This window comes from Hyperolius riggenbachi, chromosome 8 (assembly GCF_040937935.1).
Source record: "Hyperolius riggenbachi isolate aHypRig1 chromosome 8, aHypRig1.pri, whole genome shotgun sequence".
In the NCBI taxonomy this organism is placed as follows: Eukaryota; Metazoa; Chordata; class Amphibia; order Anura; family Hyperoliidae; genus Hyperolius; species Hyperolius riggenbachi.
The window spans coordinates 48,847,081-48,868,979 of NC_090653.1; the positions used below are offsets into that span (position 1 = coordinate 48,847,081).

Consider the following 21,899-nt stretch of genomic DNA (forward strand, 5'->3'; position numbering starts at 1 on the left):
AGATAGGAAGGGTCAATAAATCATAGACTTGAGCTCTGACATACTTCAGTGAAGGTGTCATTGAGCAGAGACAATGAAACAGTAAAAACCTAAAAACTAGATTTAAATGTAAAATTGAAACTGTGAGATATCTAAAAAAAAGTCATTTTTATGAGAAGGAGAATAGATACAATTGTTTTTCTGATCAGTTTATTTTCACCTCGGACGTCCTTTAAGTGCTAGCTCTTGGGCTCGCTATATCAGCGATCGCTTGACACGGCAGCTACGTGTGCTGCTTTGTATAGGAAAGCTAAGCTCTGGGGCTGCTGCTAAGCTTTTGCTTTCTCACGCTCCCCCCACCGGGCTGTTTTGTGGGAGCACAAAGGACTCCTGAACTGTGTGTTACGCGCACAAAGCACGGCATACACAAAAGCCTTGGATTAAAGGGGACACACTCCACATCGATACTCTGCATTCACCAGATCCCATTCTGATGACTATTAGCATATTGTCATATTCCCAAGTCATATCTGCAAACACAGTTCAAACAAACAAGGGGTTATTTATAGTTTTGTCAGGAACGCAGCATGGACTGTCGTGCTATTTGCGATGTAATTATAGCCCTTTTTCTGTGCTTGCATTAGTTTCAGTTGGTCGCTTCCTTTTTTTCCTCTTTTTGTCAGTGTCGTCTCGTCTTAAAAACCACACGATGAAACAATATAATCAGTTGCTGCTTCCACACGCCCCCCCCTCCTCCCCCCTTTCTTTGTGGCAGAATGTCTCCTTTAAGGGGAGGGCGGAACCTGTCAGTGACTGGGGCTGATAAACAGCTTGAAGTAGCAAGTGTATACGGAGAGATTAGAGAGCGGCGCGCGGACGTCGGAGAGAGAGAAGTACAGGTGCGCGGGGCATGTGAGTGTACACTGGTCATTCTTCTATCACGTCTATCTCCCGATGGTCTACCTGCTCTGTACTCTGTGAGGTTGCTGAGGATTCCTGCTGAGAGAGATCTGGCAGATGCGGGGTTAATATAGGTGTGTGTTGCTATTATTATAGCGTACGTTGCTTCTGTACAAAGTGCACTAGGATACTGCCGGTACGCTGGCATGCAGTCCTTAGGGGACAAGTATATATCTGATCAAGAATGGAACATTTCACGGAGGCAGGGGTCACACTTGTCGGTTTTCGTGCGCGTTTTCTGCACAGAAAAATGCATTTAAACTGAGAACTCATGCTAATCAAGGGGCTAGTTGCCTAGTTCACACTTAGGCTAAGGTCACACTTGTCCATGCAGAAAAACATCATTTCTCTGCTATGGGCGTTTTTTTTTTTTGCATTTTTTCCTGCATTTGCATTTTTCTGTGTTCGTTTTTATGTGTTTCCATTGCGTTTTTTAATCAATATTCATATTTAACAAGTAAAAATAAATAATTTTCACATCATTTTTTACATTATTTGGCATGCGTTTTTTTGTTCACCATAGGAAAGCATTGCATGCAGAACACATACGTACTGCACACAGTATTATTATTATTGATTTTTAAAGCACCAGCATATTCCGTGGCGCTGTACAAAGTAAGAAACACACGGGGGTACATAATAATACAGACAATGGTGCACACCAATATATACAATACAGAGTTGGTAATTACAGTGGCAAAATTGAAATGAATAAATGTGTGACATATTCCAAGACACAAAAAGGTGAGAGAGCCCTGCCCTTGTGAGCTTACAATCTACAGGATGCAGAAAAAATGAACTCATTGAGTGTTTTAAAAATGTATTAAAAAATGCATACCAATGGGTTCTTTGTGCAGCTCATAGACTATCATTATGTGCGTTTTTGCATATATTTTATAAAATGCATGTGATTGAAATAAGTGTGACCCCAGCCTTAATGTGCTTTTCGCATGCAGTAAAAAAACCTGACATTTGCAGGATAATTCTGCACATTTTCTCAGTTTTCTCTATCTCTCTCTGTTTTCTCTACATTAGCTGCTGTAAAAAAAAACGCGTGCTTTTTTTTTTGCATACAAACACACATGGTGTGAGGAAAACACTTGCAGAAAAACATGCGCAGTAAACTGAAAGACCCCTGCCTGAATGCGTTTTTCGCGTACAGAAAAATTCTGACATCCTGCAGTATAATTCAGCGCATTTTCTTTATCAATTACATTAGCTGTTGTGAAAAAATGTGCGCATTTTTCTGCATACAAACATACATGGTGTGCAGAGAACACATGCAGAAAAACGCGCGTAGAAAACTGAAAGTGTGACCACTGCCTCAATAATTCACAAGCCAGTCTGTCCAGTAGAAAGCTGGCCACACAAGGTACAATTTTGATTGTGCAATTTGTTACAGTCTAAAGCCTAGTACACACCATACAATTTTTCTTCAGATAGATGGGTTGAATAGATCATTTCCAACAGGTCCGATCTGATTTCTGATAGTTTTTCTGATTGATTTTATATAGAAGTGATCAGAAAATCGATCAGAAAAAAACCTCTAGCAGATCCGCAAAACGCTAGAGGTTTTTGAAGCAGATTTTTAGAGTGATTCTAGTTTAGAGCGGTTTTCTACACATGCCTAGCGTTTTTTGGAGCGTTTTTGTGTAGCAGATTTTAAATATTGTTACATTAAAGTTGTTACTGAACAGCTTCTGGAAAACGCCTGGAAAACCGCTCTGATCTAGCGTTTTTCAGAGCCGTTTTCCACATTCCTATACTTTAACATTGAGGCAGAAACGCCTCAGAAATCTACAAAATGCTGCAGCCCCCGAGTTTGCGTTTGTGGAAAAAACGAGCCGCTCTGATGTGCACCATCACATTCACTTTCATTAGCCAAGCGGTTTTCCCCCTGCAAGTGTTTTAAAAAACGCTCCAGAACCGCTCTGGTGTGCACCAGCCCTCAGTCACATTTCCCCCTGAAAGCCGCTCACAGATTCAGATGCACTATCATAAAATGCAATGGAACAGAAGATTCTCAGTCTTACCTGGTCAACGGAGTGCAGCGTACCACAAATACTGCAAGAGAGGGAAAAGGATTAACCAGAATCAAAGAGACACAGCAAAATATCTTACAGCGCATGGGCAGCACTTAAAGAGGAACTCCAGTGAAAATAATGTAATAAAAAAATGTGCTTCATTTTTACAGTAATTATGTATAAAAGATTTAGTCAGTGTTTTCCCATTGTAAAATCTTTCCTCTCCATGATTTACACTCTGACATTTATCACATGGTGACATTTTTACTTCTGGCAGGTGATGTCAGTGGAAGGAGCTGCTGCTTGCTTTTTTTGCCAGTTGGAAACAGCTGTAAACAGCTATTTCCCACAATGCAACAAGGTTCACAGACAGGAAACGGCCAGGACCATGGTCCTGACATCACACTGTGGGAGGGGTTTCACCACAATATCAGCCATACAGCGCCCCCTGATGATCCGTTTGAGAAAAGGAATAGATTTCTCATGGGAAAGGGGGTATCAGCTACTGAGTGGGATAAAGTCCAATTCTTGGTAATGGTTTCTCTGTAAGCTGAGGAGGGAAATGGTTTGTTAAAGCAAACCTGACGAAAATAAACTTATGAGATAATGAATCGCATGTGTAGTACAGCTAAGAAATAGAACATTAGTGGGAAAGAAAAAAGTCTCATGTTGTTTTCAAGTACGTGAAGTTAAAAAACATCAGTTGGTATCTATGCAAAAGAGCTACTCTGAGCTATTTGACCCGCTGGGTGGAATACAGTCCTGTTTTCTGGAGCACTTAACCAGCCAAGAAACAGTGAGAAACAGCTTGGTATAAGGTTTTACTGCAGGAAAGTTCAAAGGGGCATTATTTCTACTTTTTTTCTTAGCTTAAAAGACAGAGTGTGCTTATAAAACTGCAACTGTGACAGAATGATGCAATGTTATAAAAAAATGCTATATAACTGAAAACAAAAATATAAGATTATTTTCTTTGCTACTAAATATTCTATTCATTATCCGTACTATACAAACAATTCATTATACCATACTATAGTTTTTATTGCTTCTGGTTTGCTTTAATGATAACCACTATTTATTGCACCTATAAAGGTGATCATTACCAACATGGCAACCATGAGAAGCCAATAAGATGGATGAAGGAAGGTCCATCTGGTCCAGGTGTCCAGTCAAATCCTCAGCATCCCCTATGGCCACACCACTGGTTTAGGAAGATATTTGTTTCATTAGAAGTCAAACTTTCCCATGTTTTCCAAGGGTGTTTTGCTTTGATCGAATTCATCGAAGGTTGCATTTTTTTTATTGGCTGAACTTGATGGACATATATCTTTTCTCATCCTATCTATGATGGAACAAGACAATATAGTTAAGTCTATAGGGTGTATGGTCAACTGAATGAAACCCAATAGATATGTCATCAATATATGTTACTCGAAAATCAGACAATGATCAAATGGCCAATTTGTTCACGTGATGTCACTGAGTCTGAGAACGTACCAGCAGCATTTGCTGTTTGAAGTGCTGTTCCATTTTTAAATAGTAATATTTGTCACGTTGCCCGATAGGATGACCTAGCCTCGCATGGGCACCCCCATTGGCTCCAGTCCCAAATTAGGGGATATGGTAGGGGAGGTTACAGTTAGCCATTAGAGTGTGGAGTTACTTTGGAGACGTACTGTAGATGAAGAGTTTAGCATTAGGTGTTAGGAAGGAGAAGGTGCCTTGGCACCAAAATGGCCAGAAACAGCCCTGCCCACATTTTAGCGTGTATGTTATGCAGCATGTACAGTTTGAATCCTATAGCCTACTAGCCTAACCCTATATGCACCCATTCCTACCTAACACTAACTGTCTCCTTCACTTATACCTAACGCTAGCCTTCACAATATATATAACCCTAATCGGTCTCCAGATCTCCTATTACTCCTTCACTTACATCTGACCTAAACCTCCCCCAATAACCGACTTTCCATAGTCTTACCATAACCATTCCCCTTTGCAGGGCCAGTTCAAGTAACAATTGGGCCCTAGGCCAAAATTAGCCTGGGGGCCCTCCAACAGACACCCCCAAGCCAAAAAGTGTCATTAGAGGCCCTTTGTTGCAGCCAAATTTCCCTCCTGGGCCCCTGAGCTGGCTGCTGACCCTCCCCCAACTTAACAGACTCTGCAGAGTCCCCGGGGAGCAACAGTTAAGATGGGGGAGGGACAACTTGGGGGCCCCTACAGGCTCTGGGGCCCTGGGGCAATTGCCCATTTTTTCCTATGGTAGCTCCGGCCCTGCCCCTTTGCCTAAAATTAGTCTCCACCCCAAATCCTAAACTTCCAAACTAACTCCACCCCACCCCACACTATCCCTAAGAGAAACCTAGCCCATCTAGCCCTAATCTTAAAATGTTGATACCCATTGGCATGGAGACTACAGGTATTTGCTGTATCAGAAGCCTCAGGCACCCATGTGACACTGGCGGTAGCTCAGTGACCTGCTTCAGGCGGAATTCTCCTCTTGTTCGTAGCTGTCAGCTGGGAAAGTTGTTTGCTTATCATATGTAACTTCAAACATAACCATGATATAAATGTCACAAGTGCAATCAGCTGATCGAGACACGTCAGAACACGACTGTGCCTGCAAGAGGCAAATACCAGTAAATAAACAGTGGAAGCAGCTGCGCCTCAGGGGTGAAAGTCACTGTCGTCACAATTTAACGTTAGGAATTTAGATTCCATCTGAAAAACAATCCCCTTTAATTTGAACCTGATTTTCGCCTTCCACCTCATGAGCTCATCTATGGGCCAGTGCGCACCAAAAAGCGCCGGCGTAATCGCAAATGCCTAGCACTTTTTGAAGTGATTTCTCTAGGCGATTGTAGGCATGTGCCTAGTGATTTTCTAATCATGCCTAGCGATTTTTGGAGCATTTTGATGTAGCGTTTTTTATTTTATGTTACAGTAGAGCTGGAATTGAACAGCTTCTGTAACAAAAACCATCGGAAAATCGCTCTGATCTAACGCTTTTCGGAGCGAATATCCACTTTCCTTTACTTAACATTGAGGCTGAATCGCCGCAGAAATGCTGCAGGACCCGGGTTTGCGTTTGGGAGAAAATCCCATCGCTCTGGTGTGATCCATCCCATTCAAATACATTAGCCAAGCGCTTTTCAAAGTGCTGGTGTTTTTAAAAGTGCTCAGAAGCGCTCTTGGTGTGCACCAGCCCATTGCCATGTTTTCAGTAACTTTATTTTATGACTGTTCAGTGTCCGAGCTGGAGAATCTGCTGTGTGTGTCCCGCGGGGGCTGCCATCTTGCTTTCTGAGACTTCTTGAGATTATCTTACAGTACCTGCAGAGTTGACGTTTCTGAAGAAACCTTTTCTCAAAAATAATTTCTCATTTGATTTTCAGCTTATCTATATAAAAACCTTTTACATACTTGAAGAGAAACCGTAACCACAAATTGAACTTCATCCCAATCAGTAGCTGATACCCCCTTTCCCACAAGAAACCTTTACCTTTTCTCAAATAGATCATCGGGGGAGGGGGAGAGGGGATGTCTGTATGGCTGATATGGTGGTGAACCCCCCCCCCCCCCCCCCACAGTGTGATGTCATGACCTTGGTCCCGACAGTTTGCTGTCTTTGCACCTTGTTGCATTGTGGGAAAAATCGTCTTTTTTCCAACTGCCATGTAAGCAATATCTCCCTCTGTCCATAGAACTCTAAAGGTGGCCACACACCATGCACTTTTTTGAGTATCTGTTCAATTCAAGAATAGCAATCCAATTTTTCTGGCTGATTGTAACATTTCAGAAATCTGACCAATAAATAAAATAATTGAAAGCTCTGAAAAAAATGATGAAATGAACTGTACATCAAGTAATTGACAATCCATCACACACTATACAATTCTTGATAAAGTTGATCTGAAGTTTCCAACATGCCCTATCTCCAAAAAAACAAAAAAACAAACCTGAAATTCCATTGGATTTATCGTTCGAAAATAAAGAAGCTCTCGATTTTTTTTCAGGACAACAGATCGAAATTATTGAATTGGTGAAAAATTGGATCTTTTAATTGTATGGTGTGTGGCCACCTTTAGGGCTCACACTGATGCCATTGTGTCTCGGTTTTCAGTTACACATCAATGTTACAGATGCTGAAAAGCGCACAGAAGCGGACACAACTGCGTTAGTGGGCTCAGGTCCTCAGTAACGAACATTCCATACAGACCACCTGACAGGACTCAAGATGTTACTAGTACTACCAGTGATACTTTTTAGAATGTAAATCAGGGAGAGGAAAGATCTTAAAATGGGCAAACACTGACAATTGTATTCATTATGTTATTTTCACTACCGTTCCTCTTTAAAGCAAAACTTAAGCGAGCTGCAAAAAAATGAGTTAGATACCTCTATAGAGGGAAGGCTCTGAATCCCATAGAGGCTTTGCGGCCCTCTCTCTGTGCCCTCATTCCACTGCCGTCCCAGATTGAATTTCCGCACCTTCGGGACTCCTTGGTATGCTTTGGAAGCAAACATGTCCCTGAGTGCTCCAGAAGATGGATGCACCCATACTGCGCATGCACCAGCCTGGACTGCATGTATGGATCTACTCACCTTCAGAATCACTGGGGAACGTGAGTACTTCCAGAGGCAGCCCAAGGAGGGCCGAAGATGTATTCAACTAAGCAGGTCGAAGAACGTTACCGGGGCCAGGAGGTGGAACGAGGGGATGGAGAGGAGACCGCGCAGGCTCTACGGAATCCAGATCCAGTACAAAGTCAAAGTTCTAAAAAGAAGGGAAGACATGTAACACTGGCATTACTGTAATCATATCCAACTTACATTGAATGTTTTTCAATTTTTATTTAATTTTTTTCTTTCTTTCTTTATTTTGCTTGGAAGGTACTGAAAGTGTTTTATTTTTTCTAAAGAACAGGAGCAAAATAAGTAAGGAGAGATAATTCTAGATGGCAGCTGCTTCAGGCACTAAAGGGCTATCTCTACCTCTGCTCCCCTGACAGAAGAGTGTTTACACTACAGGGTCAGAACAGGGTCAGACACTCAGGCATTACAGTCGGTTGGGACATTCTAGTTATCACTCCTACCACACAACTATCTCATAGGTTTATTTTTAGCTCAGGTTTGCTTTAAAGTGAACCTCCAGACTAAAAATCTAGTCAGCAGCACTGAAAAGGCTTGGTGTTTCTTTAACAGTTTCTCAGCATCAGAACTTTGTTTTTCTTACACAAGCCTAATTTTTAGCTGCACAGAAGCTAAGCTCCGCCCCATCAAAGAAAACTGCCCGGGCATTTTTCCCCTGATGCTGTGCACAGCATTATGGGATTTCTGATGTTGTTGTTCTCATTGCCTAGCAGCTGGGAGGGGTGATCAGGACACAAGACAGTTAGAACTGTGTCTCATGCTCCCTGTCACCTCCTTTCAACCAAAAAGATGGCTGCCCCCATTAAATCACAAACATTTGCCTGTTCTTTTAAAACAGGGTGGGTAAGAGATTATATTACCTATCTATTTTAATTAACATAACGAATGTAACTTAATGACAGTGGGTTTGATTTACTGAACCATGCTAACGCATAGCACAACCGTGCTATGCGTTTAGCGGGTAAAGTTTTATGCGCTCTAAACAAAGCTTTTCGTGCGTCGATGCGGCACAATGCATGTTAAAATAATCGTTGCGCTGCGTTAACGTGCGAAAACCTTTGTTAGCACGCGTAAAACTGTTTGTTTAGGCTGAAGTTCCTCTTTAAGGTTAGTGCCAGGTTGCTACTGTCGGCTAATAATGCTTTCATCTTTCAGCAGTTTCTGAATATAAATTACAGTTTTTTTTTTATAAAGGCACAGTTAATTTTAAAGGGGAACAGTGAAAATGGTGTATTTAAAAAAATAGCTTTTTTGGTACTTACGTATTATCCCGTCTGGAAAGTTTGGCAGCTATTTGTTAAAGTTCTGTTTGATCCCCTAGCCAGGTCTAACCATTTTTGGACAGCTGAAAGTCCCGGCTTTCTTCTGCACTGGGTGCTGAGTCAATGTGATGCCCCATTCCCAAGTTAGGGGGGGGGTTTGGGGGATGGGTGTCCCCTGCACTTTGTTGCAGAGAGCACAGTGGAATTGAGTCTCCTGCCCATGCCAGTAAGACAGAGAGGAGACGAGGGTGCATAGCTGTGCTGCTCCTTCATCTGTAATGAGACCTGGGGCACTTGACATAAGTTTTGAAGACACAGATTTATGCTGCAAACGAAGAAGAAGACCTACAGGGTGTGCTGCTTATCATCATGTTGGGTTCATCCCATACTTCTGTAATTGCACTTTCTGCAGCCAAGGTCAGGGGACACCACTCCTTCAAAACCCCATAACTTGGGAACTGAGCATCATACCGACTCTGGCCCCGGTGCAGCAGAAAGCCGGGACTTTCAGCTTTCAAAAAATGGTCAGATCTTCCTGGGGAAGCAAACAGAACTTTAACAGAAAGCTTCCAAACTTTCCAGAAGGGTTAATACATAATAAAGTACCGCTTTTTAAAATTAAATACATGTGGATATTACCATAAATGTCGATATCCTGAATAATTTACTGCATTTTACTATTTGTCACTATGGTGCCTCTTGAAGATGTAAAAACTGTGCCTGCTGTAAACAAGTTTTTAGACGTTGTAGTCATCTGGATGAATCATATATTATCAGCATTCTTTGGAAATCATCACTGAAGCCCACATTTCTTAACATATTCTGTAGTATTTCCCCCGGGATTTGCTTACCACAGTTACTATGGTAACCACACATGATGCCCTGCAGGGTTGATCTATCAGTCAGGTGCACAGAGAGCAAAGCAAGTGCACCATGTGACTGATTTCCCATAGTCCCTCTGCTGCATTCATACATCTCCTCTGCTACTCGGTAACAGCGTTGTGCTGGGCATGCGCTCCTCACTATGGGGTCTGCAAACTTCTTCATTTCACAGGCATCTGTTTTTCTGTCGCAGTTGCAGTTGCAAGTTAGATAGTTTTTTTTTCTCAGCCTTCACACTTAATTACTTGTAGCACAGTAACACTGCATACATTATAGCATCACAGGGGTGGCAGGCCCTGTACACACAAGTGTCTGATAGCTGCATAGATTAATACTGATCAAATATTAAACAACTCGATACAGAAATAGAGCAGTATTGCTTTCCTGTGGCCAAGATGTAATCTAAAAGTTTTAACACAGAGCCTATATCCCCCGACGAAGTGGTGCTAGCCCCACATGGAGTGCCTCCTTGCATATCTCACTACCCTTACGTGTTGCTCCCCGCACAATAAATGTGCCCACTGATTATTTACTTATTTGATGTTTAAAGGGAGTCTTTAACCTTTTTTTTTAAAAAGTTCAACTTACCTGGGGCTTCTACTGGCAGACGTCCTGTCCCACGCCGGTCCTCAAGGATCCGCGCTCCTGCTCGCGTTGCTGGGAGCGTCCTGCACAGGCGCAGTATGAAGTTTTCTCGTACTGCAGCTGCGCCTCCTCCTCCTGGCGAAGTGAGTGGGAGCAAGGATGCTCACAGCCATTGCAGCACAGGTGCAGTGGCATTTGTCTCGTTAGCTGAAAAAAACAGGAAGTGAGCTGCGGTGGGGGACCAGAGGATCCTTGAGGACCGGCGAAAGACAGGATGTCTGCAGGGGCCAGTAGAAGCCCCAGCTAAGTGAAACTTTTTTTAAAAAAAGGTTAAAGACTCCCTTTAAGTTTTTTTTTTTTTTTTTGTATATAGTACCTTATCAGCATGCATGAAAAAGAAAAAAAATGGACACTTGTTTTCTTTAATAAAATTACCCTTAATATTTACCGATATTCCTTGTGTTTAAGGTGTAAATAGTGTAAATTATGGTAATAAAATATCTGTATATATTAACAATATTTTACTACAACTTAATCTAACCCTACTCTCACAGAACCCTCCCATGCCTAACTCCAAAACCCCCCTTCCTGACTCTTAACCCTAAAACCCCACTTTTTGCCACCTAACCCTAAAACCTCCTTTCCTACGCCTAACCCTAAGACCCCCCCCCCCTCCTGACGCCTAACCCTAAAATCCCCCTTCCTAACGCTAGTGTTGGGCGAACAGTGTTCGCCACTGTTCGGGTTCTGCAGAACATCACCCTGTTCGGGTGATGTTCGAGTTCGGCCGAACACCTGACGGTGCTCGGCCAAACCGTTCGGCCATATGGCCGAACTAAGAGCGCATGGCCGAACGTTCCCCGAACGTTCGGCTAGCGCTGTGATTGGCCGAACGGGTCACGTGGTTCGGACCCGAACGCGCTCTGATTGGCCGAACTGTCACGTGGTTCGGGTAAATAAATACCCGAACCACGTCATATCTCCGCCATTTGTCTGTGGGTTTAGCTTTGGGTAGGCAGGCAGGGTAGTTCGCGCTCCAGCCACGCTAGCCAGGGTCCCCCCCAGTCATTGTGTGTCGCTGCTGGGAATAGTAGTACACCGCTCGCTCAGCATTCTGTTTACTGCCACTCTGTGTACCTCGCTCAGCCACACTATATAGCATTCTGTTTACTGCCACTCTGTGTCTGCTGGGAATAGTAGTACACCGCTTGCACAGCCACACTATATAGCATTCTGTTTACTGCCACTCTGTGTACCTCGCTCAGCCACACTATATAGCATTCTGTTTACTGCCACTCTGTGTCTGCTGGGAATAGTGGTACACCGCTCGCTCAGCCACACTATATAGCATTCTGTTCACTGTTCTGTGTCTGCTTGGAATAGTGGTACACCGCTCGTTCAGCCACACTATATAGCATTCTGTGTACTGTTCTGTGTCTGCTGGGAACAGTAGTACACCGCTCGTTCAGCCACACTATATAGCATTCTGTGTACTGTTCTGTGTCTGCTGGGAACAGTAGTACACCGCTCGCTCAGCCACACTATATAGCATTCTGTTCACTGTTCTGTGTCTGCTGGGAATAGTGGTACACCGCTCGCTCAGCCACACTATATAGCATTCTGTTCACTGTTCTGTGTCTGCTGGGAATAGTGGTACACCGCTCGCTCAGCCACACTATATAGCATTCTGTTTACTGTTCTGTGTCTGCTGGGAATAGTGGTACACCGCTCGCTCATCCACACTATATAGCATTCTGTTCACTGTTCTGTGTCTGCTGGGAATAGTGGTACACCGCTCGCTCAGCCACACTATATAGCATTCTGTTCACTGTTCTGTGTCTGCTGGGAATAGTGGTACACCGCTCGCTCAGCCACACTATATAGCATTCTGTTTACTGCCACTCTGTGTACCTCGCTCAGCCACACTATATAGCATTGCGTACTCTGCCAGTCAGTGTGTATATTGCTGGGATCAGTAATACTCCACTCACCGTCAACCACTATATGAGCTCAACATGAGTTCCCCAGAGACCTCCGCTGTGAGCAGCACTCCCAACAACAGCAACAGCCAACGCCCCACGCAAGCTATAACATCCACCCCAGCAGCCAGTGGTCAGCAGCAGCCCTCCCCGGAGGAGAACGTTGTGTCCATCAGTCCGTCGCCAGAGCGATTAATGAGGGCTGCCATTGAGGAGATGATGGGGCCTGATGTGGAGGAGGAGGTCTGGCTCAGGCCAGCATCCCAAGTTAATGTTGAGGACGATGAGGGGTCTGTGTCTGGGGATGTTGGGGTGGCAGAGGTGGTGGGTGGGTCAGACTCAGGAGAAGAGTTGTATGATGAGGATGATGATCGGGACCATCTGTATGTGCCTCAGAGTCCGACCCCGGAAAACATGTTGTATCGTGTGTTTAGGTACTAAAATCTGCGTTCCCTCCCAGTAGTGTTGGGCGAACAGTGTTTGCCACTGTTCGGGTTCTGCAGAACATCACCCTGTTCGGGGTGACTATATAGCAGACTATATAGCATTGTGTTTAATGCCACTCTGTGTACACGGCTCAGCCACACTATATAGCATTGTGTTTACTTCCACTCTGTGTCTGCTGGGAACAGTAGTACACCGCTCACCCGCCACTGTATAGCATTGTGCTCTGTGTCACTGCTGACAATAGTGGTACACCGCTCACCCACCACTGTATAGCATTTCTGTACTGCCACTGTACTGCTGCCAGTCAGCGTGTACTTTAAGGATAAGTGAAATGAGGAAGAAATCCGGTGAAAGAGGGAGGGGCAAGGGAAGAGGTGTTTCCCCTGACGGTTCACGTACAGGCCACAGGGGAGCACCCAAGAAAACCCACTCAATACTGCCCATGTTGTCCAGGACAACAACCCTCACAGATCCAAAAGAACAGGACCAGATAATTACTTGGATGACCTCTCAAGCGTCCAGCAGTGGGTTAAGCAGCACCAGCACATCACGCACGAGGTCCGAGTCCTCAGCCAGTTAAAGTCTGGGCTTTCTTTGAAGACTGCACTGAGGATGTTACCATGGCGATTTGCAAGGTGTGCAAGACCCGCCTGAGCAGGGGGAAAAGTATTAACAACCTCTCCACCACCAGCATGAGCCGCCACATTCTATCCAAACATCCCACTCTGTGGGCAAACGCGGCAGGACAGGGTACCACCAGCAACACTGCCTCCCTTGGGTTCACCAGACTCACCACCAGACCCGCCTCAGCAGCAGCAGTAGCCCAGCCATTGCGTGGTTCACAACATTCACAAACATCAGACGATGCTGACACTGTCACTTTCCGGACTAGTGCTCTTGAGGTCTCCCAGTGTTCATCAAACACAACAACCAACAGCCCTTCGGTGTGCAGCGCTACGGTTGAGTTGTCTGTTTCTGAGATGTTTGAGCACAAGAGGAAATTGCCAGCAAATGACCCCCGGGCCGTGGCAGTAACAGCCAGCCAGCATAGCCAAGCTTCTGGCCTGCGAAATGCTGCCATATCGAGTGGTGGAGACAAACAGCTTCAAGGGCATGATGTCAGTGGCCATCCCACGTTACGTGGTTCCCAGCCGCTACCACTTTGCGCGCTCTGCAGTGCCTGAGTTGCATGAGCACGTGGTCAGCTAAATAACCCGAAGCTTGAAGAATGCCGTTGCCTGCAAGGTTCACCTCACCACTGACACCTGGACGAGTGCGTTCGGCCAGGGTCGATACATCTCCCTTACCGCGCACTGGGTGAACCTTGTGGAGCCTGGCAGCGATTCCTCACCTGCTACGGCGCGGGTGTTGCCCACGCCGCAAACAGCTGGATAACAACAGCAGCACCTACCTCTCTGACTCCTTCTCCTCCAACGCATCTCAAAGCTGTACCTCATCCGGAAATGCTAACCCAGCACCAGCAGCAGTAGGATCGTGGAAGCAGTGCAGCACAGCTGTTGGCATGCGTCAGCAAGCGTTGCTGAAGCTGATCTGCCTTGGGGATAAGCAGCACACAGGGGAGGAAATTTGGAGGGGAATAAAGGAACAGACGGATTTGTGGCTGGCACCGCTGGACCTGAAACCGGGCATGAAGCTAGACACCTGGCACGAACTGGCAATGTACGCAATAGAGGTGCTGGCTTGCCCGGCAGCCAGCGTTATGTCGGAACGCTGTTTCAGTGCTGCCGGAGGCATCATCACAGATCGGCGTATCCGCCTCTCCACAGAAAATGCAGACCGTCTGACTCAAATTAAAATGAATCAATCCTGGATTGGAAACGACTACGCAACACTCCTGGACCCCAACCAAGTAACATGACCGATGAACATCTGGGATGGTTTAGCGTTTCCGGTCCCTGTTTATTGAACCTCTCATCTGTATTACATTTATGACTGCATGGCGGCAAAAAGCATTGCTGCTATATCCGCACGCTTTTTGTCCTCATGCAAGGCCTGGGTTGTTGTGTCTCACAAAGCGTGGCCTTCTCCTCCTGCGCCTCCTCCTGTTCCATCACGTGTGCTGCTGCTGCTGCTGCTGCTGGGTTAGCGTTGCCGCGTGGTCCCTGTTTATTGAACCTCTTATCTTTATTACATTTATGACTACATGGCGGTACAAAGCATGCTATCCGCACGCTTTTTGTCCTCATGCAAGGCCTGGGTTGTTGTGTCTCACAAAGCGTGGCCTTCTCCTCCTGCGCCTCCTCCTGTTCCATCACGTGTGCTGCTGCTGGGTTAGCGTTGCCGCGTGGTCCCTGTTTATTGAACCACTTATCTTTATTACATTTATGACTGCATGGTGGTACAAAGCATGCTATCCGCACGCTTCTTGTCCTCATGCAAGGCCTGGGTTGTTGTGTCTCAAAGCGTGGCCTTCTCCTCCTGCGCCACCCTCCTCCTGTTCCATCACGTGTGCTGCTGCTGGGTTAGCATTACCGGTCCCTTTTCCTGGAACCTCTTATATGTATTACATTTATGACTGCATGCCGACAAAAAGCATGTTACCTGTGCAAAGAAAACAGACATTTCCCGCATTTAAAAGACAGTTTTCCCTTTGAAACTTTAAAATCGATTTTCTCAAAAACTATAAGCTCTTTTTGCTAAATTTTTTTTTCCTCTTGTACCCACTCCCAAGGTGCACATACCCTGTAAATTTGGGGTATGTAGCATATAAGGAGGCTTTACAAAGCACAAAAGTTCGGGTCCCCATTGACTTCCATTATGTTCGGAGTTCGGGTCGAACACCCGAACATCGCGGCCATGTTCGGCCTGTTCGGCCCGAACCCGAACATCTAGATGTTCGCCCAACACTACCTAACGCCTAATCTTAAAACCGCTCTTCCTGACATCTAACCCTAAAACCCCCCTTCCTGTCTAACCCTAACACCCCCCCCCCCTTCTTGACTCTCAGACCCAACCCTAAAACCCCCCTCCTAACCTTGAATAATGTTCAAAACGATACATTTAAAAACAACAATTTTCAAAAATGAATAATTTGTAAATACAAAACATTAAAAAATGTCAAAAACTATAACATTCTAATCTTCAAAATGATAAAAAAAAAATTCAAAAACTATAACGTAATTTTGATAACGATAATTATTACGTGCCCAAATATCTGCCCTGGGCGACTAACAGCCAACATTTGCATTAGCGCCTATTGGGATCCCAAATCATCCATTAGTTGCTGGGCGTGCATATTACCTGCTTCCACTTATCATTGGCCTGTTAGTTGCTATGCCTCTCCTGTTACTGGCACATAATGTATATTTAGCTACTGACTCCCTATGACCCACTTTCCTATTTACACAATGTGTGGGTGCTTAGCAAGGCAGTGGAATATGAACTAGTTTATCACAGCGCCTGTTCAGATTGGTGTAGGGTTATAGCTATTCTACCTCCAGAAGGGCTGCTGTGCCAGGTTATCGGCACTAGGGTGTCAATTTGGCTTGGTGCTTTGGCTGCTCTACAGCTGAAAGGTTGCACATCTGCCATTGAAAAGGATGGAAGGCGAGTATCACTTAGTGAACACTTAGGGCTTGATTCACAAAGCCGTGCTAACTGTTAGCATGCTGGTGAAAAGCCCATTATCACGCCTAAATACAGTTTAGGCGTGATACAATAAACTCGCGCGTAAAGTTTTAACGCCATTAAACCCTATGCGATGTTTCGCGTGCACCGGACTTTGCGCATGCAAAACTTTGTGCGCAAAACTTTGCGCATGAGTTTTTCCCTCAAAGCGGTGCTAACCTACTTAGTGCAATGCTTATCACGGCCAAAAGTCTTTAGGCGTGCTAACTAGGTTAGCACCACTTTGTGAATCAAGCCCTTAGTGTTAGTCGTATTTATTGTTTAGCAGTTAGAGATTTTTGGCTAGGGTAAGAGCATACGTAATAAATGGGTGCCTAGAAATTTGGCAACCTGGGAAAGCCAATTGTAGAATATCAATAAATTTACCAATATTCTACAATTAAAGTGTAAAGAAGGACGGTAAAATATTGGTATTGAATACCAATATTTTACTATAGTTAAACTTACCCCTATAACCCTACTCTCACACAGAACCCTCCCTCCAATGCCTGATCCTATCCACCCTCCCTCACACACACACAGACACCCTTCCTGATGCTTAACCCTATTTATTCCAACCCCCCCCCCCCCCACCCTGGACAAACTCCCTAGCCTTAACCACCCCTCTACAGCTAACCTTAACCACCCACCCCTCACGCCTAACCTTAACCAACATCCCATCCCAACCGACTGGCACCCCCCCCCCCCCGCCGGCTGCCAATAGCCACAGGAAATGGGCGCCAAGGTAGATGCCCATTGAAATATTGGCATTGAGGGGAATTTTGGTTGCCTGTGGCGTTATTTATCGGGCACCCAAATTAGGGAGTTAGGGGATAGCGTAGGAGGAGGTTAACTTTTAGATATGCCGGATTTGATGCTGGGGTTGCAACGGTACAAGGCAAGTATGCTGATCGCTGAAAGGCTGGTACAATAGGAATCACATTTTTACTAAAAATGCAAGGGGACCATCAGATAGAGTTGAGCCGAAATGTTCGTAATTTCGCGTTACTATAATTACGCATGCGAAATTTGCTATTACGATGCGAAATTATGGTAGCGTAATTGCCATTAAAATCGTAATTGAAAATACCGTAAGTGTAATTTTCAACGCGTAATTTCGCGTTTCGTTCATACCGTAATTTCGCGTTAAACCATACCGTAATTTCGCGTTAAACCATAACGCTCCCGTATAATATAAAAAAGCCGCCGACTTTAAGGGTTAATAGCAAAGCCCCCTTAAATGCTAAGAGCCTCAAATTTGGAGAATATATTAAGGAGATCAGAAGGAATAAGAGGAACATTTTTTTTTTCAAAAAGACCTTATAGTTTTTCAGAAAATCAATTTTAAAGTTTCAAAGGAAAAATGTATACATTTAAAAACCCGCAGACTTTAACGGTTAATAGCAAAGCCTGCTTAAAATTTAGGAACAACAAATTCACAGGGTATATTAAGGGGATCGTACAGCAGAAGGAAATGGCAGCGCTTCCAAACAGACGCTGCACCTGAATTGACTACCTGCACAGGTATGCAGAGCTCAAATAAAGGGCAGGTTACACACCTTGCATTCAAAACAGGTACAGTAAAGGGGGGCGTTAGCTTCAGCATAAGTTGTGCACAAATTATCCCTAATAGACTCTCCAACGGCGGTGACGTGCCCCATAGGAGAGAAACTAACCACTAATCTAGCAGTGAAACATATAAAAAAGTGAAGCATGTTCAAACAATGAAAATTGTCCAAAAAAAAGAAAAAAAAGGTTAAAACCTCAAACTAATGTAACAGTGAAACATATTCAACAGTGAAACATATCCAACAGTGAACCCTAGCTAGTCTAAAATTAAAATCATAATCCTTACCTGGTGCAGCTAGCCATAAAATGGTATACACATTTGTTCAGAAGACAGCAAGCAATGGGCAGCGCTCACAGGCTGCAAGTGAAGTGAAAGCTCCAGAGATATGCCCAGCCCCTTGGGGCTAAATACACACCTTGAATACAAATCAGATGCAAATTATGTGCTAACACTAATCTAAATTCTAAAATTTGAATGCAAGCTGACACCCCTGGAGGCAGCTAGCCTGAAGTATACTTAAGTTTTGTACAGCAGAAGGAAATGGCAGCGCTTCCAAACAGACGCTGCACCTGAATTGACTACCTGCACAGGTATGCAGAGCTCAAATAAAGGGCAGGTTACACACCTTGCATTCAAAACAGGTACAGTAAAGGGGGGCGTTAGCTTCAGCATAAGTTGTGCACAAATTATCCCTAATAGACTCTCCAACGGCGGTGACGTGCCCCATAGGAGAGAAACTAACCACTAATCTAGCAGTGAAACATATAAAAAAGTGAAGCATGTTCAAACAATGAAAATTGTCCAAAAAAAAGAAAAAAAAGGTTAAAACCTCAAACTAATGTAACAGTGAAACATATTCAACAGTGAAACATATCCAACAGTAAACCCTAGCTAGTCTAAAATTAAAATCATAATCCTTACCTGGTGCAGCTAGCCATAAAATGGTATACACATTTGTTCAGAAGACAGCAAGCAATGGGCAGCGCTCACAGGCTGCAAGTGAAGTGAAAGCTCCAGAGATATGCCCAGCCCCTTGGGGCTAAATACACACCTTGAATACAAATCAGATGCAAATTATGTGCTAACACTAATCTAAATTCTAAAATTTGAATGCAAGCTGACACCCCTGGAGGCAGCTAGCCTGAAGTATACTTAAGTTTTGTACAGCAGAAGGAAATGGCAGCGCTTCCAAACAGACGCTGCACCTGAATTGACTACCTGCACAGGTATGCAGAGCTCAAATAAAGGGCAGGTTACACACCTTGCATTCAAAACAGGTACAGTAAAGGGGGGCGTTAGCTTCAGCATAAGTTGTGCACAAATTATCCCTAATAGACTCTCCAACGGCGGTGACGTGCCCCATAGGAGAGAAACTAACCACTAATCTAGCAGTGAAACATATAAAAAAGTGAAGCATGTTCAAACAATGAAAATTGTCCAAAAAAAAGAAAAAAAAGGTTAAAACCTCAAACTAATGTAACAGTGAAACATATTCAACAGTGAAACATATCCAACAGTGAACCCTAGCTAGTCTAAAATTAAAATCATAATCCTTACCTGGTGCAGCTAGCCATAAAATGGTATACACATTTGTTCAGAAGACAGCAAGCAATGGGCAGCGCTCACAGGCTGCAAGTGAAGTGAAAGCTCCAGAGATATGCCCAGCCCCTTGGGGCTAAATACACACCTTGAATACAAATCAGATGCAAATTATGTGCTAACACTAATCTAAATTCTAAAATTTGAATGCAAGCTGACACCCCTGGAGGCAGCTAGCCTGAAGTATACTTAAGTTTTGTACAGCAGAAGGAAATGGCAGCGCTTCCAAACAGACGCTGCACCTGAATTGACTACCTGCACAGGTATGCAGAGCTCAAATAAAGGGCAGGTTACACACCTTGCATTCAAAACAGGTACAGTAAAGGGGGGCGTTAGCTTCAGCATAAGTTGTGCACAAATTATCCCTAATAGACTCTCCAACGGCGGTGACGTGCCCCATAGGAGAGAAACTAACCACTAATCTAGCAGTGAAACATATAAAAAAGTGAAGCATGTTCAAACAATGAAAATTGTCCAAAAAAAAGAAAAAAAAGGTTAAAACCTCAAACTAATGTAACAGTGAAACATATTCAACAGTGAAACATATCCAACAGTGAACCCTAGCTAGTCTAAAATTAAAATCATAATCCTTACCTGGTGCAGCTAGCCATAAAATGGTATACACATTTGTTCAGAAGACAGCAAGCAATGGGCAGCGCTCACAGGCTGCAAGTGAAGTGAAAGCTCCAGAGATATGCCCAGCCCCTTGGGGCTAAATACACACCTTGAATACAAATCAGATGCAAATTATGTGCTAACACTAATCTAAATTCTAAAATTTGAATGCAAGCTGACACCCCTGGAGGCAGCTAGCCTGAAGTATACTTAAGTTTTGTACAGCAGAAGGAAATGGCAGCGCTTCCAAACAGACGCTGCACCTGAATTGACTACCTGCACAGGTATGCAGAGCTCAAATAAAGGGCAGGTTACACACCTTGCATTCAAAACAGGTACAGTAAAGGGGGGCGTTAGCTTCAGCATAAGTTGTGCACAAATTATCCCTAATAGACTCTCCAACGGCGGTGACGTGCCCCATAGGAGAGAAACTAACCACTAATCTAGCAGTGAAACATATAAAAAAGTGAAGCATGTTCAAACAATGAAAATTGTCCAAAAAAAAGAAAAAAAAGGTTAAAACCTCAAACTAATGTAACAGTGAAACATATTCAACAGTGAAACATATCCAACAGTGAACCCTAGCTAGTCTAAAATTAAAATCATAATCCTTACCTGGTGCAGCTAGCCATAAAATGGTATACACATTTGTTCAGAAGACAGCAAGCAATGGGCAGCGCTCACAGGCTGCAAGTGAAGTGAAAGCTCCAGAGATATGCCCAGCCCCTTGGGGCTAAATACACACCTTGAATACAAATCAGATGCAAATTATGTGCTAACACTAATCTAAATTCTAAAATTTGAATGCAAGCTGACACCCCTGGAGGCAGCTAGCCTGAAGTATACTTAAGTTTTGTACAGCAGAAGGAAATGGCAGCGCTTCCAAACAGACGCTGCACCTGAATTGACTACCTGCACAGGTATGCAGAGCTCAAATAAAGGGCAGGTTACACACCTTGCATTCAAAACAGGTACAGTAAAGGGGGGCGTTAGCTTCAGCATAAGTTGTGCACAAATTATCCCTAATAGACTCTCCAACGGCGGTGACGTGCCCCATAGGAGAGAAACTAACCACTAATCTAGCAGTGAAACATATAAAAAAGTGAAGCATGTTCAAACAATGAAAATTGTCCAAAAAAAAGAAAAAAAAGGTTAAAACCTCAAACTAATGTAACAGTGAAACATATTCAACAGTGAAACATATCCAACAGTGAACCCTAGCTAGTCTAAAATTAAAATCATAATCCTTACCTGGTGCAGCTAGCCATAAAATGGTATACACATTTGTTCAGAAGACAGCAAGCAATGGGCAGCGCTCACAGGCTGCAAGTGAAGTGAAAGCTCCAGAGATATGCCCAGCCCCTGGGCTGGGCATATCTCTGGAGCTTTCACTTCACTTGCAGCCTGTGAGCGCTGCCCATTGCTTGCTGTCTTCTGAACAAATGTGTATACCATTTTATGGCTAGCTGCACCAGGTAAGGATTATGATTTTAATTTTAGACTAGCTAGGGTTCACTGTTGGATATGTTTCACTGTTGAATATGTTTCACTGTTACATTAGTTTGAGGTTTTAACCTTTTTTTTCTTTTTTTTGGACAATTTTCATTGTTTGAACATGCTTCACTTTTTTATATGTTTCACTGCTAGATTAGTGGTTAGTTTCTCTCCTATGGGGCACGTCACCGCCGTTGGAGAGTCTATTAGGGATAATTTG

At 44.0% G+C, this 21,899-nt stretch overlaps 1 protein-coding gene and 1 long non-coding RNA gene across 11 annotated transcripts in view; one reads left to right on the forward strand and one right to left on the reverse strand.

The window, feature by feature from the left end:
* LOC137528794 (uncharacterized) overlaps window positions 1–9,713 on the reverse strand; it is a 137,047-nt gene extending 127,334 nt beyond the window's left edge. For all 3 annotated transcript variants that reach the window (XR_011023466.1, XR_011023467.1, XR_011023465.1), the window contains exons 1-2: window positions 9,521–9,713; window positions 2,973–3,003 (exon numbers count right to left, since the gene is read on the reverse strand). This is a non-coding gene — a long non-coding RNA (uncharacterized lncRNA). The remainder of the gene's footprint in view (window positions 1–2,972; window positions 3,004–9,520) is intronic.
* Window positions 1–21,899, forward strand: part of VWA7 (von Willebrand factor A domain containing 7) — a 92,853-nt gene that overhangs the window by 9,178 nt on the left and 61,776 nt on the right. Inside the window, exon 1 of one of the 8 annotated variants that reach the window (XM_068250379.1) lies at window positions 811–891. The exons of 4 other annotated variants lie outside the window; for them this stretch is intronic. Coding sequence is in view for 1 of the 4 variants with exons in the window: in XM_068250377.1 (XP_068106478.1) it covers window positions 9,892–9,910 (19 nt within the window). In the remaining 3 variants the exon portion in view is untranslated. Of the gene's footprint in view, window positions 1–810; window positions 1,014–9,873; window positions 9,911–21,899 lie in introns of those variants that run through there. 3 more of the 8 variants (XM_068250378.1, XM_068250381.1, XM_068250377.1) reach the window with 3 other exon arrangements.